This window comes from Cucumis melo, chromosome 2 (assembly GCF_025177605.1).
Source record: "Cucumis melo cultivar AY chromosome 2, USDA_Cmelo_AY_1.0, whole genome shotgun sequence".
NCBI lineage: Eukaryota > Viridiplantae > Streptophyta > Magnoliopsida > Cucurbitales > Cucurbitaceae > Cucumis > Cucumis melo.
In genome coordinates, this window is record NC_066858.1 from 2,093,129 (window position 1) to 2,115,494 (window position 22,366).

General features: G+C 33.3%; 3 protein-coding genes across 3 annotated transcripts; 2 read left to right on the top strand and 1 right to left on the bottom strand.

The window, feature by feature from the left end:
• Positions 1–481: 481 nt before the first annotated feature.
• LOC103492326 (uncharacterized) lies at positions 482–2,133 on the top strand. Its single transcript, XM_008452634.3, has 4 exons — positions 482–648; positions 743–843; positions 1,674–1,752; positions 1,910–2,133. Exons 1-4 carry the CDS (start codon positions 646–648, stop codon positions 1,955–1,957), a joined length of 231 nt encoding a protein of 76 aa, XP_008450856.1. The 5' UTR covers positions 482–645; the 3' UTR covers positions 1,958–2,133.
• A 2,229-nt stretch (positions 2,134–4,362) lies between these two features.
• Positions 4,363–10,886, top strand: LOC103492327 (WD-40 repeat-containing protein MSI4). Its single transcript, XM_008452635.3, has 15 exons — positions 4,363–4,760; positions 5,115–5,178; positions 5,362–5,448; positions 5,538–5,600; positions 5,897–5,962; positions 6,069–6,143; positions 6,961–7,036; positions 7,287–7,503; positions 8,178–8,259; positions 8,619–8,692; positions 8,936–9,047; positions 9,303–9,377; positions 9,485–9,561; positions 9,758–9,857; positions 10,442–10,886. The coding sequence occupies exons 1-15, from the start codon at positions 4,474–4,476 to the stop codon at positions 10,541–10,543; spliced, it is 1,557 nt and encodes a 518-aa protein (XP_008450857.1). The 5' UTR covers positions 4,363–4,473; the 3' UTR covers positions 10,544–10,886.
• Positions 10,658–18,045, bottom strand: LOC103492328 (receptor-like serine/threonine-protein kinase ALE2). The gene is made up of 14 exons (XM_017045518.2): positions 17,393–18,045; positions 17,010–17,108; positions 16,736–16,930; positions 16,531–16,644; positions 16,310–16,381; positions 15,849–15,980; positions 15,558–15,758; positions 15,386–15,451; positions 15,195–15,296; positions 15,005–15,103; positions 14,256–14,915; positions 13,763–14,152; positions 13,387–13,630; positions 10,658–12,914 (listed from the first exon to the last, which is right to left on the bottom strand). The coding sequence occupies exons 1-14, from the start codon at positions 17,472–17,474 to the stop codon at positions 12,224–12,226; spliced, it is 3,147 nt and encodes a 1,048-aa protein (XP_016901007.1). The 5' UTR covers positions 17,475–18,045; the 3' UTR covers positions 10,658–12,223.
• Positions 18,046–22,366: the final 4,321 nt, after the last annotated feature.

Sequence of the window (22,366 nt, forward strand, 5' to 3'; positions counted from 1 at the left end):
ATAAGCACGACTTATGGTTATTTGTATTGAGTGTCATAAATGTCATGTCAGTTTCACCAAAATTTTAAAATATTGAAGAATAACCCTCTTCATTGTGTAAATGTGCAAACAACATGCTTAATTATCCATAATGTCCCTCACATCATTACTAAGGCTTCAAAGTCGCAAACAATAGCATGTGGAAGTAAGGTAGGAAGAAGTGTGGCGTGTAAGAGCACTATAATATTGAACTAGCTGAACATGACAACGAGCACAAAGAAAAAAGGAGGAGTACAAATACAAAGAAAAAAAAGATGAGTCGTGGCATGTGAAAGTACTAATGTCACACGTACTTAATTTTCACTCGTAATTAACATGCTCTTTGTGCATATAACAAAGGGCAATCCTCCATTATTTTATAAAATTAGACAAATAACATTACTAATTTTCCAACACAAAATTAAGATTATCGAAAAAAAAGAAGGTCAAAAGCCCAATTTTATAGTAAAAATTTGGGCTTTATTTGTTTCAGCAAAAATAACCCTAAAATACTGCATTCCCATAATTCTTCGGTCTGGGCGAGACTTCGGACTTTCAATTCCCTTGTGTCGATAGAACTAGAGAGATCTCTTTGGAATCAATTTTTCTTCCCCTCAACCGGATTTCATGGTGAGTGAATTTGAATTTGACCCAAATATGCTTTTTGAATTTCATTGGCTTCACCATTCTGCATTTTGTAAATTCATGGATCATGCTTTTACAGGCTCCGAAACCTGTTACCAGTCCCGTTCCCGAAGCTTGGTACCCAACCCTTGCCGTCTTGATGATCTCTGTTGGCCTCATCGTTACCGCTTCCTTTTTCATGTAAGTTTGATCGGATCTGTTCTATCGAAATGAAATCTGGCTAATCTTAATTATTCAGCGCGAAATGGTAGGTTTTCTCTCTTGCTGGCTCTATAGAAGTAGATTAGGGAGTTTTTGCTTGCTTAATTCGCCTTAATTACAATGGAATACTTTAATCTTTGGATTTGGAAGTGAGGGATTGCGGAAGTTTCTCGGTCAAATTAAGTATCTCTCTTTTTGTACTATTCATGCTGTGAAACCTATATTCGAATGTGTTGACGTTCATCCATTCAGTTTTCAAATTGGTCCCTAATGTATTCCATGAGGCGTCTGCCTCTTGATCTGCAACTACTACTAGGGTTATTATCAGCCTCTTTGAGTTCATTGATCATTTTGTAGTGATAGATTTTTACATTTAATTGGAAGTCAATTGTCAGACCTTTAGTTGAGTGGTGAGTCTCTTACGAGTTACGATTATAATTTTCCATTGAAGATGTGGCGTTTTTACTATGATATGAATCAGATCAGCTGCTATTGCCTGTTGTTGAAGTTGGTGAATTTCCTGCTACACTAATGCTCGAGTTAACTGTATATTGAAGATGATATCTATGTCAAGAAAAAGTTATTGAACTTGATAATCGGGTTTGAAGTTGATGAATATCCTGCCACATTTAGAGTTAAATTTACTGTATATCTCTGATGCTTTATATGGAGTATTGTTTGATTTGTGTTACTTGAGGCGCTGGACTTGCCCATTGAACCTAAGCGTGCACTGGGTTGGCTATTTAAACCACTGCTTAGGAAGTCTTGTGTTTCGTGGTCGTTCTAACCACAATGAATATCATTTGCAGCTATGAAGCTACATCTTCCAGGAAAAACCGTAGTCTGGCCAAGGAACTCACTCGAGGAACAATTGCCTCCATTTTCTTGGTACTGATCTTTCTTATCCTGAATGCAATTTTTTTTCATGGACTCCATACTTTCACATTGACTATTATTGTACATCTCTTGTTAGTTATTGCTAGATTTAATCATAAAGCCTGATGTTATATATTTACGGGTTTTACGTTGTCGTCATCTATTGCAGGGTTTTGGATCCTTGTTCTTGTTGCTTGCTTCTGGTGTTTATGTCTAACCTATTGAAAGCACATCTTGAGAATCTGTTCTTATTTAGCAGGGTCAGTTCTACATGTAAGGTGCTGGTAATAGAACTACTTCCTAGAGACGGTGCTCTTTTTTAACAATGAGGAATGAACATTTTTGAATTTTTATTGAGCATTATACTCATAAAATGCAATATGTTTGAAGGAATTTTGTAGGGTTGAGAAATGGGTAGTGCTGAAGAAATCAGCTTTTTGCTAAAAATCTACAATTATGTAGAAATCAGCTTATTATCATTTTACTTCTGGGGAGGGCTTTGGTATTTCATAAATCCTTCCCAAAAGACCTAAGATCTCTGTTAATCAGAATGGGAAGCTTGATTTGACCAAGCCCTTTTGTAGCCATTGAGTTAGTTACTATAGTTAGGGTTTTAGTCTAAGTTATAATAGTTTGGGTTTAAGGTGTAAACTATTATTTTAGTCTAAGTAATAATACTTTGAATTTAGGATGAAAATTATTTATCTTTGGTTAGTAAATAGTAAATATTGTAAAAAAGATGAAAAGAGAGGAGGGATGATAAATGGAAATCACTATATTTAACTGTAGGTTATAAAATGCAATACTATTATCCTTTTTACCTCTTCTTTTAAAAGTTGTCAAAGATCTCAGAGTCACCCAAAGTCTGCATGACTATATAGAGATGAGATTGTTTTAGTATCATCGACTAGAAAACATGGTCCTTCTTGTTGTCCTTTCTCATTCTTTTTTTTTGTTCATATTTTACCGTGTTTTCTTAATCGATAATTAATCTAATACTCGAATATTCTGTTTGTTTATTATTTATTATTATTCCTTCCTCTCTTTATTGAGGTTGCCCGTTTAGGGAATAGTTAATGGTGATTGGTTTGGTTTACAACCACCAGCCTTAATGGTGGTGTGATCATTTCTAATTTTTCAATTACATCCTTCCCTTGTTTCCTTAAGAAGTTATCTACCCCACACATTAAGTTCTTCCCAACTAAAGAAGGGTTTTAACCTAATCTTCTTTGCGGGTTAAGTTAAACCCAACCACAACGATCACAAAACAAAAATCTATAAAAAAGATCTTTTGAGATTATCTATCGGTTTATTAATAAAATAAAAGAGAGAAAAAAACATAAGATTATGTGTTTAAGCTCTTTATTTGGATACACAATCTAAAAACCAAAAATATAACAACAACGAATTTAATAAAAATAAAGTCATATATCATGTTTTTAATATTTAATTATGTGTTTGACGATAAATTGAGGAATTGAATTATAATAAGGAAAATTGCATAAGATGACCAAAAAAAAGAAGTTCATATCACATCTTTTTTTACATATGTCAAACATGACAAATATGATTGGCCATGAAGGTTATCGAATGGCTATTAGAGGGTTATTAGATGGTTTACTGATTTTAAATTTGATACTTTTAGAATTTAAAAAATGCTGTGACACGGATTCTACTTTCAAAAGCCCCTTATAGTAATATGTTTAATACTACATTTATAAACTATAAAATTATTGAGATTTATCCCCCATATTCTAAGTTTGAATATACTGTTATTAATTAATTTAGAGTAATTATAGCATGAATAAAATATTAAAAAAAAATACCACAATCTATCTAACATGGACTTTGATATTTTATTATATTTTTAAATATTTTCAAAATTTTGTCATTTGAAATAATTTCAAGGTTACTTAGTAAATTTTATTTTATAATATCATATATTTTAGGGTAATTATTTAAAAGACAAAATTACTAAAAGATTTATACATAAGAAAAAATTTCATTTTCATTCATAATAGATGATAGTAATCATATGTAGTTAGATTTTTATAAATATTTTGACTTATTTTGTTATATTTGAAAACAAACATATATTACAACTTATCCACCGTATAATTTAATTTAAAAAATTAATTTTTTATATTTATAAACGTTTCAATATAAATGTACTAAAAAATTTTACTACAACACTTTACTTTAAATATGACAAAACTATTGAATTTTCTTTTTATTTTTCTTAATCTGTGATATCAATTTCTATTCCTGTAACTAATAGAATCTTAAATTTTACTATATTTTATAAATATTTTAATTACAGGAAAAAAAATAAGAAATAGTAAAATTGATAAAATTTATACTTAGTAGAAAAATTAAGTATATAAAAATGTTTTCTTCTAAATTTGCAATATTTAAATTACAACATTCAAAAACAATTTTAAGAAATAGTGTTTTTTTTTGTATGAGTATCCAAATTAATTGGATCCAAAAAGAGGAGACGACAAAAGGGAAAGAAACGGATCGCTTCAAGTTAACGAGATTACGACACGTGTCACCATCATGAACCGTAGATATTAGTACGACCATCATCACCATCATTCATCCATTTCCAAAATATATTTTGCTGTCTAAGTTTATCACTGCAAACCTCAATTCTTCAAGCCTACGGTGGGGTCTCCTTAAGCCGAAGAGAGAGACCCAAAATCGCTGACTCAACCTCCACTCCAGTGAGCCATGGACTCTTCTCAGCCGCAGCAACAACAACAACAACAACAACCACCTCAACAGCAGCAGACACCGCCGCCGCCGCAGCAGCAGACACCTGTTGTGAAGAAGAAGGAAACCAGAGGCCGTAAACCCAAGCCGAAGGACGAGAAAAAGGACGAACAACAAACTAAGAAGATGAAAGCTCAACAACAACCTTCCGTTGATGAGCGTTATACTCAGTGGAAGTCTCTTGTTCCTGTTCTCTATGACTGGTTTGCTAACCATAATCTCGTTTGGCCTTCTCTCTCTTGCCGGTACTTTACTTACTTAAACTCTTTCTTTCTTATGCTTTGTACTGTAATGTAGGTTATTTTCTCGGTTCTAGGGTTTTCTTTTTGCTCTTTATCTTACTTCTCTTGTTCTTCTTCTTTGGATTATTGGATCTGTCGTCTGTTAATTTTTTTTAGGGTTTTTACTATTTGTCGCGTTTTTTGTGAACTTGAGCTTGTGAAATTGAGTGGGTTATGTTGTTATTGTTAATTATCATGTTGCATTGTGTTTATTGGTTTTTATGTTATCTTGCATTCACTTCTACAGCTAGTTGGTGGGGATGGGGGTTGGGTATATGGTGTTTCTTTGATTTGAGTTTGACGATTTTCTGGGTCTAGGTGGGGTCCTCAGCTTGAGCAAGCTACGTATAAGAATCGACAGCGACTTTATCTTTCTGAACAGGTGAGTACCGTAGTGATTTGTTGAAATGGCTACATTGTTTATTTCTCTATGTAATATTATGCTGAATTGCGGCTGAGGATTGTTTACTTATGGTGTGTAGCTAGCTGTTGCTATATCACGTTGAAGATTGTTCTGTAAATGTTGTTTACTTTTTGTGTTTTTTTTTTCGTTCTTTGTTATCAGACTGATGGCAGTGTTCCAAATACACTGGTTATTGCAAATTGTGAAGTTGTGAAGCCTAGAGTTGCAGCTGCAGAGCACATTTCTCAGGTGATTGATAAATCTCAAAGTTTAAAAGCTCTATGGACTTCTTTTTTCTTGCTACTCAATTCATGTGTCATGTGTTATTATATTTTCAGTTCAATGAAGAAGCACGCTCACCATTTGTGAAGAAGTACAAGACTATCATACACCCTGGTGAGGTATGTCTTTGCAACTTCTCAAACAATGAAGTATAAAACATATGAAAACATTAGATATAGTGAAGTTCATCTTCATATACGCTGGTTGATCTCTTCATGCATTCCTTCTATATTTTCATGTGGTTATTCTTACATTATTTTTTCCCATTTGAAGGTCTTTCTTCTCAATCATGAAAATTTTTATATATATTTTTTTGGGATAGTTATCGTTTGGTTGGAAGTTGAAAATGATGTAAAATGAAGAGTTGTTTTAAAATTGTTCTTTTTCTAATGGCCTTTGTTATATATTTTCCCAGGTTAACAGAATTAGGGAACTTCCCCAGAATTCTCGAATTGTTGCCACACACACTGATAGTCCAGATGTATGTGCTGTTAATTTTAACTCTTGCTGTATTCGAATTGGAAATTTTATGTCTTTGGCACATTCAACAAATATTGGTCTAACTCTCCTTGGTATTCAACATCTAGGTCCTCATATGGGATGTTGAGGCACAACCTAACCGTCATGCTGTCCTTGGTGCCACAAATTCTCGCCCAGATTTGGTAATTCTGTTAAAACCTCAAGTAGTCAACATGTTCTTTGTTGTCCTATTCTTGTTGCTATATCTTAAAACTTTGGTGTATATATCTGTTGATATCTACCCTCTGATTACAACCTTGTTGGAATACATAACACTGATGTTGGAGTATGTCTTGCACTAAAGCGAAACTAATCATCATTTCCTTGGCTCTGCATTATTAGGATGTTTTTTTGAGAATAGCTGTTATGATAGAAGATGTTCTTTATACAACATTGTTTTATCACTCTCATTGAAGTACTAGATATATATATGGTTTTAAGAGAAACATAGAGAGACTCAAACATTCTATACTTGTAGATTTTGTGACCATCTGAAATTGTTGCACTCTTGGACGTAGATTATGTGCTTGGCTTGGTGAGGTTAAGTGTATTCCCGTTGAACAATAGGATGTCCATATGTCCAACTAAGTTTAATTAATTTCCGTACTGTTTAATGTTGTCATCCTGGTTGAACAATAGGCTGTGCTTATTTTCTTGTGAATGTAAAAGGTCAAAGCATTTCATAGTTTTAATCTGATGGGGGAAATATTTTAAAAAATCATTATCCTGAGGCGAGGTGGATTCACAGTCTGGTTGGTAGACTGTGACAGGTCATTGATAAGTCTGCAAGACTTTTTAGGTGTAATTGGCATGTCTTAACAGATTTTAACCTGATCAAAAGATAAATTCTTCTGGTGTTTGTTACATGGGGCAAAAGATAAATTCTTCTGGTGTTTGTAACATGGACATTCTAAACTTGCTTGTTTTGCAATCTTGTGTTAATTTACTGTCAATTTGCAGATCCTGACTGGTCATCAAGAAAATGCCGAGTTTGCTCTAGCAATGTGCCCCACTGAACCTTATGTTCTCTCTGGAGGTTGAAAGCCTTCCAATCTTTTTCTCTCCTTAAATTGGTCCTGCTAATTAGATTCAATCTGGAAAGTTATGCTCAACTCTAGCACTGTTTCAGATGTAGATATCAAATTACTTTTGTTATCTTTTACGAAACCTATCTTCTTCTTCTTCTTCTTCTTCTTTTTTGCTGTAGTGGATTTTATGACTATCTTATGGTTTGGATTCTCGTGTGTGGGGTTCTGTTTCTTAGATGCTATTTAATCTTTTGGCAGGGAAGGACAAATTAGTCGTTTTATGGAGTATCCAGGACCACATAACAACTTCTGCCACAGAGGCTGGTGCTTCAAAATCACCAGGATCTGGAGGATCTATCATAAAGAAGCCTGGAGAGGCAAATGATAAAGCTTCTGATGGCCCTTCTATTGGGCCACGAGGAGTTTACCATGGACACGAGGATACCGTTGAAGATGTGACCTTCTGTCCATCCAAGTAATATCTTAGTTCTGAATTACAAGTCATTCACTTTTTTATTTTGAGCATTATCTATATATGGACGTACGGACATGGAATATAAAACCATTTTTATTCAAAAAGATATTTTGATTAGATGTAGAGTAGACAATTAATTTCTAGTTGGGGCTGGTTTATTTGGTTCAACCAAGATGAGAGGTTTTGAAGTGTAGGGTTTTGCCTGGGGGATGAGGATTGGTTTGCGGTTAAAAGAAGTGTTCTTGATTATGCTATGTATAAACTATTGATTAGAGAATAATGTTTACGGTATACTGTCTTCACAACACTGAAAATAGTTTTAAAAAGAACAATAAAATTTTTTATCTTTTAATCTTCTTAGTTAAAGATCGCACCCGTTATAAATTTTTTTGATGCTTTAATTTGGTTGTGACTTGGTATCCTCTTTTCACTTTAGCTATACTTCCCTTCTTCCTAGATGAAGAGGTCTCTTGTAATCTTTATATTTAGGTCTTCCCCTGTTGCACCATCTGTGAAGTTGTTTCTTAACACCCCTCACAAAAAATGAGGAGTATTTAACTGTGTCTTCATTTCCATGTACGTCTGTTTTTATTTCACTTGACTGGATGGAATTCAATTTTTAGTAGTTTCTTTTCCAAGTTTAACCAGCAACTTCCCTTTTTTGCCTTCTTTAGTGCACAGGAGTTTTGCAGTGTTGGAGATGATTCTTGCCTAATATTATGGGATGCCCGTACTGGCTCAAGCCCCGCTGTCAAGGTCGTACTTCTCATGTTTAATTTTCTCTGTAACAAGGGGTTATCCTTGTCGGATAATTTGGAAGTTGAAATATGTTGTGTTAAGAGTGTACATTTGACAGAACTAGAAACTTATTATTCTCCCATTATGAGTAATATTCTGTGTTTTTTATGGTGACAGGCTGAGATTTCCATGGTGTTTGTTTGTAGTAGCGATTGTTTTTTTTTTTGTTCATTTCAACTTTCAAGTATTGTGTAGGAGATTTACCCTGCAAGATGAAATGGATATCCTACAATTTAATTCCGCCCTCGATGCTTTTATAATCAGAGCGCATATTTTTGGAAATTCTTTTATTCATTCTAGTCCTTTCTGATTGACAGGTCGAAAAGGCACATAATGCTGATCTTCATTGTGTTGATTGGAATCCCCATGATGACAATCTTATAATAACAGGGTAAGTTTTAGTACTTTTTTTCTCATTAATGTTTCATGGAAAATTGTCTTATATATTCATACAAAAAAGAGAAAAATATACAGAGACGGAGAGTGAGAAGAAATAATAAGTAGCACAGTGGTCTTACTGCTATTTTCCCCTACTTAATTAGATTAGATTTTGTGTAGCATTTAGTTTGGTCTCATCATCTTATAGATATTGCAGTGGAATACATGGTTACATTTGGCACAAATTTCTCTTCAGGTCAGCAGATAATTCTATTCGTTTGTTTGATCGTCGGAATCTCACTTCTAATGGCGTTGGCTCGCCGATCTATAAATTTGAGGGCCACAAAGCAGCTGTTCTTTGTGTTCAGGTATTCTTTTTGTTTTTTAAGTAGTTTAATTTTGGGTTGTTTGGATTGCCTTTCCAAGCGCTTAAAAGTACTTTTTTTTTCTTTCTCTCAGAAACCCTTCTTTTAAGCACTTAGAAAGCGGATTCAAATGGGCACTACACTATATTTGCTCATTTCACTACCACTATTTGCTTATCTCACTACCGCTCTTTATTTAGAGCGTGTTAGTTGTAAGATGTAATGACTGTATGATATGGTTCATGTATTTTTGTTCAGTGGTCCCCAGATAAATCATCTGTCTTTGGAAGTTCAGCAGAAGATGGGCTGTTAAATATTTGGGATTATGATAAGGTATAGTATTACGACGTCTGTCTAATTTGTCTTTGGATTTTTATTGGTTGTTTTAGTATAGATTATAATGTTTTGTGATCTCAGCACATATATAATATATATTCCAGGTTGGTAAAAAGACAGAGCGTGCTACAAGAACGCCTGCTGCTCCTCCCGGTTTATTTTTCCAGCATGCTGGGCACAGGTTTTGTATTGTTTCCTTTCTTGATAGTTGATATGCATGAAAATGAAAAAAGATAAGGGACTTCTTTTTTTTTCTTTTTTTCTTTTTGGTTTTAAAGTTTGCATTTGGGGTTAGTATTATGTATTTGTAGGGTGATGGAAATTTGATCTTTATTTGATTGTCCTTCCCACTGATCTGACCTTCTGGCTTCATCCAGGGATAAAGTCGTTGACTTCCATTGGAATGCAGCTGATCCATGGACTGTTGTGAGTGTGTCTGACGATTGTGATACAACTGGTGGAGGAGGGACTTTGCAGGTCTGCCTCTCTCACTTTCTCTCTCTCTCAAGATAAATAGATTTGTATGGTTTATGAACATGGGAAATGAAGAAATAAGTTAGCAAACCAGAAGACTTTACACCCATTAAGCAAGTACGAGGGTTGTGAGCTTATTAACTCTTTGTGTTAGGATACTTCCTAACAGGAACAGGATCTGAATATAATGAAATATAACTAACGAAATACAAGATAAACCCAAGTATAAGGCACTTGGAACCTTCCTCTAGTACTTTCACCCAAGCCTAGATCAATCCACAAAACAACCTCCCCCTAACTCACTTACCCTTCCTCTATTTATAACAAGTAGTAATCATCATTATACTATAACTACTAGTAACTCCCTATCTATCCAATCACTCAGCCTTACACCCCTTAACCAACACAAAACTGAATATCTAAGTACCTAACACTTTCATTGTGAATAAATGAAAGAATACAAATGCATACTAAAAAAGAGAGTAACCCCTAACCTTTATTTCACTAGGTTGCCTATAGTTCATGTGATTGGTTTTTGTTTTAAGTTTTGGGGTTGGAGGGATACTAATTTGCTCGTGAAATTGCAGATTTGGCGCATGAGTGACCTAATTTATAGGCCAGAAGAAGAGGTGTTAGCTGAGCTTGAAAAGTTCAAATCTCATGTAATTGAATGTGCTGCAAAGCCTTGAGAGCTTCGTAAAGTATTCTACCCATGTGTTTTTCTGTTCAGACATATTAGGTTATTGTAGATGTTGTGTTTGTAGTATTAGGTTTCAAATTCTAGTCCTATCTTCTTTGTTCCATTCTTTTTTTTTTTTTTTTTTTTTTTTTTTTTTGTGTGCAACTACTACAAATATTCGGCGCAGGCTCTCTCTCTTTCTCTCTCCCTCTACCATTTATAGAGTTTATAGTCGTAGAGTGAATATGACCCATTGTCGCACCTTCAAATTGAATGCTCTTCCCTGGATTACTTGTAGCATGGATTCTTGGAATTTGGCCTGAAAACTTGTTTATTATTCTGCATTTCAATTACCTTTTTGAGTTCAACATATGTATGGGTATATCAGGTTAGAGGATTCGAACTTCTGTTTGGGAATCGAGCATTTCTTATTATTGCTTGATCCTACTAATTTAGCAAGTCCTTTAAATTGCTAGAAAACTAGCACTGAATATTGGAAAATTCTGACTGTATAGCAACATTTTTATTTTGCATGTGCTTTTGAGTTCACCAGTAGAGTTGTGATTCTGAGTTGTTCTACAAAATCGAATTTTGAGCTTTCATTGATTTGAATCTTAATATATATATATATATATATATCTAAATCTCTCATCTCATTGTTCTTTTTTTGCATTTTGATATTTATTTTGGTTGAACTTTATCATAAATTTGAGGACGAGGTGTCTGTGTGACTTGTATCATTCTTCATTGGTTTTTATTCAGTTTATTAGGTAAATTTGAAACCATATTTCATCTGTTAATTATTATTCTTTGGATTCAGCTGGGAATTGTTAATTGCATATCCATGTTTGAAGTTCAATAATCAAAATTAAACTTTGTGGCATATGGTCTTGAAAGATTATGAATGCAATGGATCATTATAACATGTTCTCTTATTCATATTTTGAATTTTCCAATGTTTATCCTCTGAAAACCCTTTGGTTAAAGTTTAATTTTTTTCAACAGGCTAGCAATAACTAGCTTGTATCAAAATATTAAAGAATATTAATGTGAGGTGTACTTTTTAATTTTGGTTCATTTTTATTTTTTGAATCGATTTTGTTTGAAAAATATATTTTCTAAAAGACTTTTTATTTGAATTCGATACAAATGGTTTAAAATATATCTTAGAAGCTATTTTGACTCGAAAATGGATTTCAAATTATTTAGGATCTAATCAATATGTTTCATTTGAAAAAAGAGGGTTAGGGGAATGCTAATAGTCTGTCTTTTTCTTGATGCAAAGTGTTCTATATACTGATTGATCCGATTGAAAAAAACAAAAAAGAAAACAACTTCGAAATTTACAGTATTCTCTTCACTCTAATGATTTATTCTGCAACACCAACTTCTGAAAATTTTGACCAAGAAAAAAAGAAAAAAGAAACTCAAGAGGACAACTGTTCTTGTATGACCCAATTCATCACTCAAATTATTGAACTTTTGCTCAGCAATCCCAACAAGTTGTTGCAAGTAGCTCTGCCAAGCTATTTTGTAAGCCAGTTAGTCGAGAATTTGAGATTAGTATGTATCGTTCATCTTAGGGAGGATTGGACTGAAAGGAGTCGACTTCGAAATCGAAAGATGTGGAAGGGTGTGTTAATGTGTTAAGTAGAACCTGACCATGTTTTAATAGGCATACCATCTTCACTTATGACCATGCTTTAGTAGGCATGCCATGTTCACTTATGCTACTTCCTGAGTATCTTTTCATTCTTTGCCAAAAATTCCTCTCACCTTTTCTGATTCTATGAGGACTAGAACTGAAGCATCTTTCAAGTGATCTAGATTCTTGTTTCCCGTTATCGATCGAAGTATTTAACAGGTCTGATATTGAGAGATGTGTATCGATGCTATCTAGACCTGGAATTGAGTTAGGTACTAAATATTCACTATGAAAAAAGTCTAGCATGTATCTTGAACTTGATGCTTCATCATCATTCGTATCGATAGTTGAACTCTCTGGGCTTGAACCAGGATGTGAGCTTGTTTCTTGAGTTGTGTTGCATTGGTTGCAAACTAGTTTCAATGCTTGAACTACCTCTCCCATGAAAGGTCGATGTGACACCTCTGGTTGCACACACATTGAAGCAATGGCTGCTACTTTAGCAATATTTTCGAAAGGAACATTAGAATCTAGTGATTTGTCAATAATAACATCTAGGCCTTCTTTGCTTGTGAGTAGAGGACGAGCCCAAGAAACCAGATTTTCTTCACCCGGAGGTTGCGACATATCTACTGGTTTCCTCCCAGTTAGTAACTCAAGAAGAACAACTCCGTAGCTATAAACATCACTCTTCACAAGTAGATGACCAGTCATTGCATATTCTGGCGCTACATACCTGAGTATACCAGGGAGAGTATAACTTGTGTAAGAAAAGGGATAAATACAAAAACAAGCAGAAAAAAATGCATGAGATTGTTATTGTACAACAGTTGGGGTTCAATATTCTTTGTTTCCACAAGTTGGTGAGGATATGTCAAGTTAAAATCAAGAACAAACTTTCACTCTAAGATTTTAAGGTAATCAAGTTTACATAATTCAGGCAAATATTCAACGTCTATTAATGATTCTAAGGATGCTAGCAACCTTATGTACACACCAAAAGTTGCTTCTTAAGTCTATGTAAACGTCAAAATCTTAGCCTAGTTTAATTTAATAGCAGTTGTAAATTGTAATTTTTTTATAGGCTCAAGCTGAGAAAACCTGTATACGTAATAGAAAAGTATGGATCCTTAGGTCTTAAGTGTACGTGCAGGGTTAAATCTAAAAGCACTTAACAAAATAACATCAAAATGGTAGGAATTTAATACCCGAAAGTTCCCATGACACGTGTTGATATGTGTCTACTTTCCTCATCCATTGCAGTTCTTGCCAATCCAAAGTCAGAAACTTTTGGTGTAAAATCATGTTCTAACAAGATATTGCTGGATTTGAAGTCTCGATGTATGACCCTAGGACTTGAATCCTCATGTAGATAGGATAAACCCCTAGCAGCGCCGAGTGCTATCTTGATCCGGGCTTCCCAATCAAGTGGGGCAGTTTCCTTATCAACACCTGATAGCAAAGATCAAAGAAAAACAAAACAATACCAGGTATATGAAAATTGTATTGGCTTCATATTGGTGCATTACAATACAATCACGCTGCTTAAACTACCCAGGAAACAAATGAAGATCATTTTCTTACCATGCAAGTGAGATTCCACACTGCCATTTGGAATAAGTTCATACACCAGGGAGCGGCTACGTTCCTCAGTACATATTCCAATCAACTTAACCAAATTTCTATGGTGGAGACGACTAAGCATTTCGACTTCAGCCAAGAATTCTCGACCACCCTGAAGATCATCTCTCTTGAGAACTTTGACTGCTACTTCAGTACCATCTTCGAGAATGCCTCTATAGACACGTCCAAAGCCCCCCTCTCCCAATATTCTTGAAGGATCAAAATTATTGGTGGCTCTCTCAATGTCAGAGGCACTGAATGTCTTGGCTGATCCTGAATATGGGGCAATGCTAGATCCAATGGATAAAGAGGCAGAACTAGGCATGGTTGCCATAACTGATCCACCAGCACCTGCAAGACTCTTAAACTTAGAAAATAGCTAACAAATGCAATAAAATAATGTTGCAAAAGATCCGCCTTTTCCGGGGTAACATAAGTAGGCAATCCAAATTACCTGATGGCTTATTGAGGGAGGATAACGAAACATGTGGAGTTGGTTTTGGCTGACAAAGGCCATCATTACGTTTGAAGAGTAAAATCCAAGCAGTTGCAACACATAAGACCACGGCAACAGTAGTTGATAGGGCAACAATGGCAATCATACCACCACTTAGCCTATCTTTGTGCTGTCTGTTCTGCACATCAACACCAATTGGTTTTACTGCCCTCGCGTCATTACTATTACCGAAATAAGGCTCGTTATCTAGTCCTGAGTCTCCAGAAGGAGGTGATTGAGGTAAACCTGGATATCGAACATATAATACTTCATAGTTCCCAAAATAGGAAGCTTTGATCGAAACCTTCTTATGCCAAAACCTTTGATAAGTTAAAAAGGCTGTAGTATTGTCAAATTTTTCGCCCAGTGGTACTAAGTCAATAAGAATAACAGTCTTATCCGGTTGCTGGTTAGCTGCATTGGCTCCAATGATGCGAACTTGGCTTTGCTTTACAAACACCCCAGCAGCAATTTCCGCTGCCAGCTCTGAGACCAGAGGGAAGAATGTATATAGCGAAACACTGAGGCGAAGTCCAATTTGCATCGGCCAAACACATCCACAGGGAGATCCTGGGGGAGTATTTGTATATGGCTCGATGCACTGGGTAGTAAAACAATCTACAAAAGCAAATTGAACAAATGTGTTTTTGAATACTAATTTCCTCCATCTGTAATTTTGATGAGAAAGAATTTGAGTATATGTATACCTTCATTGGGAGGTGGAGGAGGCAACGTATGAATTGGTGACATCTTCGGGCTTTTTGCTGAATGTTTCGATGGGGAAGCTTTAGGAGGATAAAAATGTCCTGAAAATGGAAAGAAAAAACAAGAAAGTCAAGTCTTTTACATTGTTAATTATGTGAAAGAACACTTATTCGAGTTAAACAATGTTCTTACTTCTAGTATGCCCAGATGTTTTTTGGTGTGGTGAAGGAGAAGGTGAAACATGAGTCGAAAGAGGTGGAGGAGCATAATGTGAAGGAGATATTGGCGAAGGTTCTGCACAGGAAGAAAGGACGCAGCCACATTGGTCATTTTCTCATTCTTGATTTTATACAATTTTCTAAGGATATTTATACATCAAGTACCTGATTTTGGAGGTGGAGAATGGTGTCTTCTTCCTGGCGAATGTTGTGCTGTAGAAATAACTGGACCTGTGATATTAAACCAAGGGGTAAACAAATTCAATGGCCTTTAATGTCAGGTAGACCAAGACTGAAAATAGTTGTGACATGGGCCAAATGCAGGTTAAACCAGTACCCGGTGCTTTCGTCGTGTGGGAGGAAATTGGATATGATGGTGCAGGTGCATGACTGATATGATTCTTGCTTCTGGGATGCTTATAATTTGAGGGCAAAGGAGGAGAAGTTGGAGAAAGATTTACACTATGAAATGGAGCTTTTTGCGGTGTAAGGATCGGTGGTTGTTGAGAATGTCCTATGTCATTGTGACTGGAAGGAGCTTCATAAAAAAGAACTAGAAAGTAAGCACAAGGGAGGAAGTTTCTTTCTTCAGGAGCAATTTAACTGGAATACACTTTTTTCATAGTACCTTCTTCTGGGGAATGATTCACTGGTGGCGTATACTTGGGAAGTGCATTATAAGGTGTGGCTGCTGGTGCTTCTAATCTCTTTTTGTGACCAGCTTTTGGGGAAATAGCTATTGCTGGAGAGATATCGGGCTCTGGAACATCAAATTAGACCAACCAAACAAAGAATTTCAAAGTAGATCAGATTTTTTTTAATATATATATAAGATATGAAAATACTCCATGATCAATGAAATTTTAAACTAAGATCGAGACCACAATTGTTACTTTTTCCATTATTTTACATAGTTTGAATAAAATCTTCAGTAGTTTACTAAATTGTCAAGGAGAATAGTCTTTTCCTGTGCTCTGGTGTCAAATTGTTTGTTTTCCTAGCTATTAGGACTAAAGAATTCACCTGGTATAAATTCTTACTGTGTTGTAAAAAACTAGAAATTGGGATAAGAGCACGAACAGAATTCACCTGGTAATATGGATGGAGGTCTTTCAGGAAATACCGGATGACTAACCGGTGAGTTCTTAGGCAACTTGCTTGCTGCCATTGCAAGTCGATATGGCAATGGTTCGAATATGAGGAGACAAGGAAAAGAAATTTCAGATAGTAAAAGGGAAGGCAAACCAACAATCAGCTAATTTTTGGGGACGTTGTAAGAACTTTGAATAAATAGATGGAGCAAGTGGAACCTGGAGAAATGGGCTCAGGGGTTGGAGCTACATTTGATGAAGTATTTGTTTGCTCATGTGGCAAGGGACTTGCTGGAGGATAATGTGGAGAATTTGCAGATGATACAGCTGAGCCTGTGGATTACAGTTAAGGAAATTATGAATCAACCTCACATGGAAAATACAGGACACCATTGACAGAGGAGATTCATTCACGATGCTTTACCTCCTGGCTCTGGTGCACTTGGTGAAATCGATGGAGCATTTGGTTGAACTGGTAAAAGTGGCTGAGGCATACTATTAAATGGTGGTGACTCAGTCAGAGCACGAGGTGAAGCGGACGGTATAAACCCTTTGATTGTATCAGGCAAAGGACCTGAAGCAACTGATGGGTACATAACCGGTAGTAGCTCAGTTGACTCTACATTGTCAGAATGAAAATTTTTATATTACAAGTTAAAGAAACAGCAGTCTAGAAGTAACCAAGTTTATGGACTTACCATTTTGCTGAGGCACTGAGCTTGGTCCATTAATGTTGCTGAATCTTAAAACTGGAGGAAATGCAGAAAAAGTTGAAGGGGGTGGAGAGTTTCTGAATCCTATTAACATAAGAATTAGCCAAACCATACCACCACAAATTTAGAACAAATCAATGAACTGAGAACAACAAATAGCTCAGAATCTCAATGGTTGAGTGGAGATATCAACTGAAGACAATGCACTAACATAGAAGAAAACTCTAAACCCAGTTAAGGAAATTACACATGAGACAATAACAACAGCACTAAATCAGTCAATGAAATCAGATGGCTGAGCAGTTCATTCAAATCTCAGCTATACCCAGATATCAAAATTTCAAATGTGAATTAATGAAGAAATTTACCAGCAATTTCCACAAGCTCAGAAGCATTAGCACCAATGAAGAGACAAAAAATCACCAGCAGAAGAATCAGAACCTCCTCCATCCCATACGAACTCAAAAACCCAATCTCACTTCCTCGAATGACGACAAAGTTATTTATTCGACATCGATAAATGAACAAGAAACAGATGAAAACGAAATTAAAAAAAAAAAGGATTGAAATTGGGAAATTATAACTTGAAGCAAGAACAAACCCACGAAGAACAGTGAGAAGAAAGCAATGTAATGAAAAAACCCAGAGCTGTGTTTGGTGAAAATAACCCAAAAACAAATCGAAACATCCGTTTTGAAATGGATTTCAGGTAGCTATGCACAAAAAAAAAAAAAAAAAAAAAAAAAAAAAAAAAAAAAAAAACTGACCCAAAAATCCAAAATCTGTAAAAAGATTGTTTGGAAATATTTACATTGAAACCCAATATCTTGAATCTAAAACAGGGGATTGAAGTAACAGTCGCTTTATATATCATTCAGTGAGTGAAAAAAATGAAGGAAATATTATAATGGTAGCTTTTTGGATCCAACTGAGGAGGAAGACACTGGCCTTGTTAATGGGAATTGAGCCAACTGTTTCTTTTTCTTTTTAATTTGATTTGTGGGTTTTTTTCATAATCAAAGATTGCTGATTTTTCCTGGTTTTCAGTGCTTTTCATGTTGTCCATTTTTCTTAGAGATGGTGACTCTTTGAAACTCATTTTTGACTCTTTACCTTCCATATCTTGCACTATAATTTTATTCTTTCCAAGTTTGAATACTATTTTTGTTTTGTTTTGTTTTTCTTTTCACGGTACATGGAGTTTGAAGGGATTAAAGATCTAATCTTGAGTTTGATAATATATCCTTGATATTAACTAATCTATGCTCGTTTTGACTTCGTCTTTTTATACTAATTTTAGTTAATATTGAATATTTGTTCGAACATGTAGAGTACAAAAACCGAACTAGGTCAATAGTTCAAAATTTGTGTTAAACAAGTTATGATCGTTCTTTTATCTTAAAATACGCACTTGTAATACGATAGTCTTGTTGTGAACTTTGTTTTAAAGTGACCATTTTGATCCTATATCTATGAGTTTGAACACAATTCTAACAAGCAATTGAACACTCAACGCAAATTTATTACTAAATTAAAAAAAAAACACGAATAAAAGGTTATGGTAAAATTTTAATCAAAGAAACCATATAAAAACTGAAAGTAAAAAGACTAAAGTAAAGCGTAAATACCGAAAAAAGAGAGTTTCAAAAATATAATCAAACTAAAAAATACGTTGACCAAAATAGGCCTTCTTGAAACTATTTACAAACAAAATTTTCAAAGGATTAGATAAATTTTGTTATATTTTGTAAATAGTTTCAATAATTTACTATTTTTGAAAATATCTTTTTTTCAATAAGTGTAACGAGTTTTTGTTAAAATTGTGGTTAAATTTATTTATTATTATTCAAAACCCAGACATATATAGATAGCGAACTAAAAGACAAAGGAAAGTGACCAAAATATTATTTAATCAAATTAAATATTTTTGTGTACTTTTTGTTTAAGAATCTTAGAAATTGCTGCTTAGGGTTCAACATCATAATAATTTAAATGAATGACTTATAAGTTTATTCATTATCAAGATCCTCACTCAAATAGATGTTAGAAAGAAATTTGTTTTCATTTTTTTCCCTTTTTCTTCTTTTCCTTTTTTATAGTACAATATTTATTAATGATCATTTATAGAATAATTAAACTGCCTCATAAAGTAGTTGGTTAACATTAAGACTCTCTCTAATATTAGAAAAGTTAATTAGGTTACTTCTTCAAGGCTATTGTAGAAGATTTATACTAACATATGTCATTGAGTTCTTTAAACAAACATGTTACCACTTTTCAAAAAATCTATTTACTTTCATATCTTTCTTTTTTTTAATATCTAGGTTAGAATATTACTTGAGTTCAGGTGTATTCGGATTTTGTTTCATCTTTTATCCATACAATTCGACAATTAGTTTATTAGTTTTCTTTTTTATTAACTAACATTTAGTATCTATTTGCGTTTTCTTTTGTACATTGTGAAAATAATATAACCGCAGTACATCTCTTCTTATACAAAAGTAAAGTATTATTAACAAATTTTGATAATATTTTTCTGGAAGGGATAAATTTAAGATTTTAAAATTAGACCATTTGAAAGTATGAACTAAAAATTTGAACGTAAGTCCAAATATTTAGGGTTTTTTTAAAAATAGAAAAAATTGACAAATTATTTACGGTACTCTATAAAACAAAACCACTAAAAAACAAAATTTATTACATTTGAATTTTCTATAAAGTGTAAATATTTTGTCAAATATTCTATTTCTCGTCGTTTTTCCATTTATTTTAACTAAAGTTCTAATAAGATGGTTGAGTTATTATTTTGTGCTTAATAGCCATGATAGCTTTATCGATTTTAGCATCTCACTACTTAAATTTGACTAAAATCAACTCGCAAACCAACATTTAAGCATTCTACGTATTGTTGAAAGATCTAAAAGAAAAAAAAACGTGAAAACTCACAAACTAATTAGTAAGTTACATGTAGTGATAAAACATATCGTAACCTATCAACTTTGGACCAATTAGACTACATGTATTCAAGAAGAGTGACAAATTATACAGAGACAGTTGAATAATAAAAGGACAAGACTACAAATTTTGGCTGTGGGTATTTCCAAATGATTATGTTTTGGCAGAGTATGAAAATGATATATAATTGAGAAACAAATAATAACAATAATAATTAAAAAAGAAAAAAAAAACATGTCCCCATTTATGTCTGAGAAATGAAAGGAAAATGGACAAAATAGATATATTATATGTTAGGAGACATTAACATTTACATTAAGAATCCCTATGTGTTTATGTTTGTAATGTTACATAATGTATGAGCTGACTCATTATTGGATTCCTTGTCCCCAACCAAAAACACACCCCGTGAATGTATACAATTTTTTCTTTCGACCTTTTTTAATAATTGTTTCGAGTAGTGAGAGTATGAAATCATCGACCTTTTAATATAGTAGTTATCACAAACCATAACATAGATTTGTAATGGTCAAAATGAACATAGTCAAATCAAAATAAAAAAATTGTACGCTAATAATTAAGACATTGTAACATCAACCAAAAAAGATCTGAAATTAGATTTCACAACTTATTTCATATTTTTTCGAGTAAATTTTGGTGAATACACTTATAAAATATCTCAAATTTATGTATCCAAATCATAATCATAAAACCCACGAGTCAAACATATATAGAGTGCAAAATTTCCACACTTACAGTACATGCGGGTAAACTAATTAATACCTCTTTTATTAGTTACATGTAATAAAATAATATTTATTAGTTTATTAGTTTAATTTAACTTGTAAATATATATTAAAATTTCAAATATTATTGACGAACAATTAATGTCTATCAGTGATATAAATATAAAATTTTATTATATTTTATGAATATTTTGGTTGGTTAGGCAAGGATGGTCTAATAATGATGATGATAATAATGATGATGATGATAATAATAATAATTCCTAAGTATTTTGAATTCATATATAATATTCACATTTAGTTTTAAAATTAGAGAGTGGTTGAGAAGTAGTAGAGATAATCACATGGGCAAATCAAAAGTGAATTTAATTGTCAATTGGATGAATCCTTAATTAATTAGATAGTTTTTGGTTTAGAATTAATATTAGTTGGCTAAACGTAGAAGGATGAGTGAATAAATTAATAAAAAGAAAAGGGTTGTTTGACAAACACTCATTCTAAGTGAAGCCCTTAGGGGAAATTAAATAATTGTCAAAGTAGTTTTGTGAAAAGTAAAAGAAAAAAGGGGCATTTATAAAAAGCAAAAAAAATTGAAGGGTAACTTATAAAATATTGGATGTAGACTACTAATGAGTAGAGTCCCCACCATTGTTGAGAGCTTGTGGATCACTACATATACATACATATATATATATATATATATATATATATATGAAACAATTAAACTTTCAAGTTTTTCTAAATCAATCAATTTAGATATTTTATTACGATTACTTTTCGAAAATCATTTACGTATTAATTCTTAAACGTATGTACAATTTTTGAAAAATTGATATTACAAAATGAATGATTAAAGTAAGTGCATGGACAATGCTTATAAATTTTTTTTACTAAAAGTCTAAATTGATTTGTTTGTGAAAGTTTGTAGTACAATTAACATAAAAATGTAATATAGTTGTCTGTAGAAGAATTATTAGTTCAAATTTTAAATTGTTAACAATTCTAAAGTTTGAGTATGAATTGATATTTTTCTTTATAACTTAAAAACTTGCAGTATTATACTTGACCTTTCGTAAACGTTTCAAAACTACTCTTAAAGAAGAAATGAACTATATTGACTTAGAACGGAAAACCAAATCGTTACACTATTTTAGGTAAATGCCACACCATCTTAGGTCTTAATTCTAGACGAAAATTTTAAGTTCTACTTTGAATGTAAGTAAATCTTTTGTAAGGGAAATTACATCAAATGACAAATTTTTTTTTGAAAAAATTAGTTCTTTTACATGGGCTATCAGAGGACTATCAGAGGGTTATCCGCTTTTAAATTTACTATTTTTACAATTTAGAAAATACAGTGACATAGATCTTATAATAATATATATATATATATATATTTTTTTTTTTTTGATATTTTTGCAAAGTCTAAAAGATTAAGAATAAGGGTGATATTACAATTTGTAAAAGTATATAGTTAGATTTGAAATAAAAGATAAAGCACATGGGTATTTTCATAATTTAGGTTTTAGGTGGAGGGGCTAGAACTAGAAGGCCCACATGTTCTTCACACATTCAATATAACTTATATATAAAGAGAGAAAGAGAGATAGAGATTATATAAAATATTCTAATGCATGGAGG

Coding starts and splice junctions, on each gene's coding strand:
- LOC103492328 (XM_017045518.2), bottom strand. CDS start 17,474: ATGGAGGAGGTTCTGATTCTTCTGCTGGTGATTTTTTGTCTCTTCATT. Junction 15,981..16,309: donor ACCTCCATCCATATTACCAG/GTGAATTCTGTT, acceptor TTGATGTTCCAG/AGCCCGATATCTCTCCAGCA. Junction 14,153..14,255: donor CTCCCTCAATAAGCCATCAG/GTAATTTGGATT, acceptor AGAGTCTTGCAG/GTGCTGGTGGATCAGTTATG.
- LOC103492326 (XM_008452634.3), top strand. Junction 844..1,673: donor GTTACCGCTTCCTTTTTCAT/GTAAGTTTGATC, acceptor TATCATTTGCAG/CTATGAAGCTACATCTTCCA. Junction 1,753..1,909: donor CAATTGCCTCCATTTTCTTG/GTACTGATCTTT, acceptor CATCTATTGCAG/GGTTTTGGATCCTTGTTCTT.
- LOC103492327 (XM_008452635.3), top strand. CDS start 4,474: ATGGACTCTTCTCAGCCGCAGCAACAACAACAACAACAACAACCACCT. Junction 5,963..6,068: donor CACACACTGATAGTCCAGAT/GTATGTGCTGTT, acceptor TTCAACATCTAG/GTCCTCATATGGGATGTTGA. Junction 8,693..8,935: donor GACAATCTTATAATAACAGG/GTAAGTTTTAGT, acceptor ATTTCTCTTCAG/GTCAGCAGATAATTCTATTC.